This window comes from Parambassis ranga, chromosome 6 (genome assembly GCF_900634625.1).
Source record: "Parambassis ranga chromosome 6, fParRan2.1, whole genome shotgun sequence".
NCBI classification, from domain to species: Eukaryota; Metazoa; Chordata; class Actinopteri; family Ambassidae; genus Parambassis; species Parambassis ranga.
This window is the reverse complement of record NC_041027.1, coordinates 5595142-5601675: the sequence shown is the minus strand read 5'-3', so window position 1 is coordinate 5601675 and position 6534 is coordinate 5595142. Positions and strand designations below refer to the sequence as shown.

General features: G+C 40.2%; 1 protein-coding gene across 1 annotated transcript; it reads right to left on the bottom strand.

Moving 5' to 3' along the window:
• Positions 1–857: 857 nt before the first annotated feature.
• herpud1 (homocysteine-inducible, endoplasmic reticulum stress-inducible, ubiquitin-like domain member 1) lies at positions 858–6301 on the bottom strand. The gene is made up of 9 exons (XM_028408610.1): positions 6170–6301; positions 5903–6076; positions 4950–5027; positions 4119–4196; positions 3423–3604; positions 2851–2961; positions 2395–2766; positions 1339–1432; positions 858–1183 (listed from the first exon to the last, which is right to left on the bottom strand). Exons 2-9 carry the CDS (start codon positions 6053–6055, stop codon positions 1001–1003), a joined length of 1251 nt encoding a protein of 416 aa, XP_028264411.1. The 5' UTR covers positions 6056–6076; positions 6170–6301; the 3' UTR covers positions 858–1000.
• Positions 6302–6534: the final 233 nt, after the last annotated feature.

Genomic DNA, 6534 nt, shown 5'->3' with positions numbered 1-6534 from the left:
CTCAAAGCAACAGATCATAACATGAAAATCTGATCTGTTCAACCAGAAGGAACAGTGTGGGCTGTGTAACGTCACATTAGTTTATAAACTGGAATGAATTTAAGATCAATCCAAAATAAAAGAATAGAGGGAACCTAAAAATCAGATTCATATTTCACACATACTTTGCAACGTTATAAATAATCCATGCTTAGATTTAACCTGAAATCTTAACCCCCTCTATATGCTAAAAAGCTTGCATAATATACATGTTGTAAAGTGCTTTGTGTACATACAATATATTTACAAAGAGTTGTTTTTTTATTATGCCATCATCCCCTATATATAAATGTTTATGTATATATGTATGTATTTGGTCACAATCACCATCCACAAAGCCATAAAAGAACAAGAGGTATTGACTTTTCACAGTCTGTTTCTCTGTCACTATAGCAACCGGAAAGAAGCAAATAAAAGCCCAAAATATGTGAATTACATATTTCATCTTAAGACATTTTTGTCCAGTTTGTCTCTCCTAGTATACATCTGTGCTCCAACCATTAAAAATTGACAAACAAAATTCAAATATTTTAGTGCTTTTTAAAACTTCTGATCCAAAGACTCAAATCATTTTGCCCTTATTTGTTTCAACAGTCATGTGTCTAGGAGCTACAGCGAACAAAGTGTGTAAAAGAGTTTATTTCAAATCCAAACCGATCAGAGGACCGCGCACTCCCCTCAGAAAGAGGAATTTCAAGGGTAGCTTTTATTTTTCCACATTCAACTGCAACCTATTGGATTAAAAAAACATCCATGTAGCCAAAAAACAGCAAGTGGCCAAGTGAGGACCAGGGATCCACTGAAGTAATGTATGTCTGTTTTTTTTGCTGGTGTTTTGCATCTCTCATTTACAAGGAAGGTGTATATTGCACAGCCGCTGTAGATTGTGCTGGAAGTTCACAGTCGTTGGCCACATACCTTTCATCCACATTTTAGATTTTAGCAGATCATTGAGAATACCTCAGTTGGCCACACCTTGAGGACCTTCAGGTATGAGAGAGGAGAAGAAAGTTTTGAAGAAGACCCAGGCCGTCCACATGACTGACACCCTGTGAGGAGGCACTAAAACAGCTGTCATTGGCCCTGGGGCATCTGATTCCTCAGCTGCAGGTTCCTCCCTCTGTCTGTCAGCCGGCTCCTCAGCCTGAACACACACATTTACAACTCAAATCAAACTATAGTGATTCATTTAGTCTACTAGATTAGAGGTGTTAAAAGATATCCCAAAACCCAGAGCATCATGTCAACAAAGTACAGACCTTGAAACACTGATAAAATGAAGAAGGGAAAATGACTTACAGGATGTGGGTTTGGGTTCCTGTTGTCATTTTGCAGTTGGTTAGGTCCTTGGACCTGCACTCGCCTTCTGAAGGGAAACCAGCCAACAGTGTGTCTGTGAATAAGGAACACAGGAGAATATATTTATTTAAAAAACATAAACGCTGCAAAGTGATCCACTATATTCCTCAGAGAGACGTAAGTGGAATTTTAACAGATAATTTGCAATAAAATTTTTTTTTTTTTTACACTTCACACAATACCGTAATTTGATTAAATATTATTTTAAACAATGGATTAAAAAATGACATGTGCTTACAGTCCTGACAGAGTGAATGGTCAGAGACATAAGATAGAAAATAAACAAATTTCAGGTCTCTAAACATTAACCCTCCACCTGCTGCTGCCAAGTAATCATTTGCCAAATGCTTACTAGTGGTCATTTGACCTTCAGACCTGAACGTACACCTTTTAAGTACAGTTTAGCTGGCGTTGAAAACAATGGGCTTGGCTTATCCCAACCACGGTACCTTTTCCATAGTGATATCATATGTGTGTGTCTCTTATGCAACTGCAAACATGGTGTGAAACTGGAAAACTGGAACATGTGATGTAAAAGGAACAGCGTGGCCTTAGCTAGTGATGATAACAGCGTCAGTGTGGAACAGACTTGCAGATAAACTGCCAGACAGAAGTCGGTACAGGATGTAATTCAAATAAAAAAAAAAAAAAACGTATTTGAAATAAGTTTCCACCACAGTAATCCAGACACAATGGCAATCAGTGTTTACTGACACATTTTGTTTGCTCCTTCAGTCTGACTATTTGTTCTTCTTAAAATGAATAGACTAGTATAATGTTGACTCTTTATGTTTTGTTAATGGATTGCTGAAACAGGCTTCAAGGATACATATCCTTAAGGCTGGGCTGTATGAGCACTATCAGCTGTAAGTATGCTGTTGTGGTCCTAATTCTTTTATTTAGTCATTACAGCTGATAATCTTTCACCCTACAACTGTGCGGTGCACCCAAAATACCTGAAAGCCATTAAAGTAGATACAGATGGAGTGGACTTACAGGTACATGAGAAGGAGAGTGCTCATCACCAGCAGGAAGCGACTCAGGTTAGAGTTGAAGTACACAATCATGAGAAGGACGCCAAATCTTGCAGCAGAGTAAAGCCAGTCCAACCAATCTCGCTCAATGTCCTCCTCGTCCTCCATTACAGGACCGCCCTGTGCGTTCAACCTCATGTTCTGGTTGGCTTCTCCAGGGTTGATGAAAGCGCCGTCCTGTGCTGGATTCTGATTTGCCGGCAGGGGTTCGATGGGGTTCTGATTGGCTAAGGGGGGAGGGACGGGTACTTGGTGAGCAGGAACAGGTGGATGTTGTCCAGTGGCAGTATGTGGTGTTGTGGGGTGGGTGGCTGCTGCTGCCAAAGCTGCATGGCTGTTGGTCCAAAAAAAGACAATTCCATCAGATCTGAGAAGATTTAGTGAGGATACATTCTTTAATATACAAATTTAAACTCACTATTGCATATAGTACTGTTGAGTGTAGACATGCTGGAGCCACAGGAGCTGCTGAGGGCTATACAGGGAGTATGTGGGAAAGGCTGGCCTGGTCAACTGAGGTGCTCCAGGCCTGCAGAGAGATGTGTTCATTAATATCTGTGCAATTTGCAAACATTTGTCCAGTGAAACCAATCAAAACGAAGATGATATAAACAATAGGAACACAGATAATGTATTTCTCTTTCATGTATAATCTACCAAACCTAGTTCTTCCGTTAGCAATATTGTTTACTAAATTGCAAATCCTTTTTTTGTTGTTAAGTCTCCACGGTTTAGACTCTTAAGATGAAAATTTCATGCATGACAAAACAACTTCTCTTCTTATGTTGACCATTTCTTCTTGATTTCAATTGTTGGTTTCCAAAATGATCACTTAGTCACAGTAGTTCTGTAAAAACTGCCCTTTTCTGTAACTTTAATGTTTGCACTTGGTTACACTCCTGACTCTTGTTGCATACTATAGCTAAAAGCAGCCAGTGTTAGCCCATCCACGGGTGCTTCCAGTAATAGTGTTTGTTTGGGACAGCTTACCCTGCAGCAGCAGGCCACGCAGGAGTTACTGGTGGAGATGCTGGCATCTCTGTGTGGACTGGAGTGGCAGCTGGCGCTGGAGAGGTCTGCCTCCTCTGCCTCAGCTCGGGGTTGCTGGTTGCCTGGACTGGTGAAGATGAGGCTGGCATGGTCCCTGGACTGGATAGATGCGTCTGTCGGGTCTGCAAAGGCAACAAGTGTTCAAGCATGCTTGAAAATGTTGTAAAACTAAAATTTGTTATTTTTAGCTCTACTTTCAGAACTGATTCTGAAGGGTGACAGCTCAAGCATAACAGTTCCACTTCACAAAGGGCTGGTAATGGTAGAGAAGCTGAAGAAGTGCATCTGTTGCCTAAAGTTGTCTGTACATTTTGTTAAGTGCAAACTTGTTTTTTTCTGACTGAAAAATCATACATACTCTTCTTGTTGCCCATCTAACTACCGTACATGCAATCAAATCTAATCTTTCAACTGATGAGCAATACAACTTAAAACCTGGAAGTAGTAGGAGTTCCAAAAAAAGCTATTTTTAAATATGATCTGTAAATACAAAAACATTCTTTTTAACACAAAATATCCTGCTCTGCACCTACCTTAAAAGGTAAACACTTAATTTGCCCACTCAAGTGAAGTACTACACTATCTTTCCACTTAATCCTTTGTGAGGCAGTGTTAAACTATGCCAGTGTTTCTCACCTTTGGTCTGGCTCCCAGTGGTCCTTGGGGTGGATTCCTGAAAGCACACACAAGGTGAAGTGTGGGAATGGAGTCCATCTGAGAAATTGGAGATAAAAGTAAACTGTTAAAAACACACTTAATTTGAAATAGCTATGTTACAAACAGTATGATACAATCCAAGTATAGTGCAGTCTGTATTAAAAAGTGAAAAACCTATCCTTATCCTCATTCAGGCACACACTCTTATCTTCACAAAAATGGTCTTTTTTATTATTTGTACTACAGCATAAACAAGAAGAAGACATGGACCCTAAGCCACATAACTTCTAGCTAGGAACAGATGAACCACAGCTGTGTTTAGCATGACAGTAAACAAAACTGGGTATTTGTTAGTACGATGAGCTGTTGAGCCTGTTCTTTGAGTTACATGTAAGACAGGGTTTGACTGGCTACATGTAATACAATGAATACCCATGCTGACAGGAGTAAAGTGAGTTTAAAGTAAAATTCATGTAAAATCCCTGCTCTATGTTTAAGCTGGTTTACTGCATGTTAACAGTCTGAATCAGGCACAACAGATTATGTGCCTGATCTTCTCATTGTAGTGTTCACTGCTGGAGTTGTCTTACAGCAATATGAGCTTCTCCCTGGATCCAAACACAAAAACCAATGTACCAAATACATGAAATATTACCCTGTGCCATTCACAGGCCATGGAAGACTCTTTTGTGGCTTTAACAAATGCTCCTGAGTGAACAGAAGGTGAGACTTAGCTTCTGTAGTCAGCTGGTCACCAGTATGACGACATGTTAAAATGTTAAAAGAATGAAGTATTGTAACAACACACACCTGTCTGAAGAGGTCTTTGATGTGTAGATGATCAGGCAGCAGTTTGCCAGCGTAGATCAGCCTCTGATCACTCACAGCCTGAACAAAATGAATAAGATTTTGTTAAATTAGTTAATATACAAGAAATTATATTTTCCTGGTCGAGTGACGTGTGTAGTGTTTTTATGTGGCTTACGAGAAAATTCAAAATTCCTGTATCTTTATAGATGTTTTACAATTGAAAAAAATGTGAGATTTGTTGTGATTGTGTTCAATGTATTATGTTTTACTATTACATACACCCACAGATGAGCCACGTGTTATTTAACACTGTTGACTTAACCTTGTCTCAGCAGGAACACATGGCTAATTTTCCAAAGAAGTGTCAGACTTGACCATTAATCATTAACTTTACCATGATAGTCTTCCTTGAACCAAGACATGTTCATTCAGTCTGGCCACACCTTATATCTGCGCCCCCAAACTACCGGTACTCAAGCATATATCCTCTTCTGCTCACAGCTGGATGAAAGCTGTGCGCTCAAAGGATTAATGCTCTCAGGGAGGATACTATCTGGCAGCCACATATACCTAAGATAAAAAACACACTTGGCTGACACTGATGAAAAGGATGCAGCATTACTTCTTACCTAAAACAGCTGCATTGTGCCTCAGTTAAGGTCAGAATATTTGCTTACAGAGCAGCTGTATTACTGCCACATAAACTAAAGAGGTAACATTGCTAACCGACTAAATGCTATCACAAGCTATATTTAAACCTCTAGTTATGGTTTAGAACACACATTTGTAAGTATTTCTTTATGTAAACAAAGGCAGTAGCAGGGAAATGGCTGAGAGCTCTTACTTGTAGCAGCCTCCTCAGCTGGCTCGTGTTTTGACATTCCTAAACATAACCTCAAGCTAGTTCCGCTAATATTAGCCGCGGCTAGCTTTCCTGTGTCGTGATAACTCACCGGTTTGGTTGCGTAGACAGTCGATAAATGCGTTTTTAGGTCTTTCACAGTCCACTCCAGAGAGACACCTTCGACTCTTTGGTTCTCTTGAGCCTGGTTAGGCGTTTTTATGAGAAGACTGATCGTCTTTTGTTGAGAATCTCCCACATCCATTTTCACTTCTGTAGCTTCGAGCTGATGAAATTGAAAGTGTCAACACCCGTTAGAGAAAGAAAACAAGAAAGCTCTTCAGAAAATCTGCGCAGATCTTTTTGTGCGGTAACAAACTTGTAGAGCTGACTTGAATCTGAAAGTGTCTTTCTGCTGCCTGTCATACGGGACTTTAGAGGGAGAATGTTGTTTCCAAACACACTGTGGCCGCTCCTGATTGGCTGCCGTCCACTCGTGCTCAGACGTGGAGGCTTGCGGAAGCTTTGCACCGCGGGCATGCGCAGTGGTTAATAAGACTTTCAAAGATCGTTTATGTGTTTAAAGCGCTGAATTGTTGGTCACTCTGCTGCCAATTTCACAACATCCCACCATAAAACGGTAAATAAATGTAGCCCAGCGTGAACTGCAAGAAAACAAGTGTGTTTTATTCGTGTTTTTAAAAATAGTTGCGGAGTGAGAGCTTCTGTCTTCTTTAACTTCTC

Excerpts from the sequence above, each read along its gene's own strand:
- herpud1 (XM_028408610.1), bottom strand. The coding sequence starts at position 6,055 with ATGGATGTGGGAGATTCTCAACAAAAGACGATCAGTCTTCTCATAAAA. Across the intron at positions 2,962-3,422 it reads GCGTGGCCTGCTGCTGCAGG|GCCTGGAGCACCTCAGTTGA; the intron begins GTAAGCTGTCCC and ends ATCTCTCTGCAG. Across the intron at positions 2,767-2,850 it reads CAACAGTACTATATGCAATA|CCATGCAGCTTTGGCAGCAG; the intron begins GTGAGTTTAAAT and ends TTGGACCAACAG.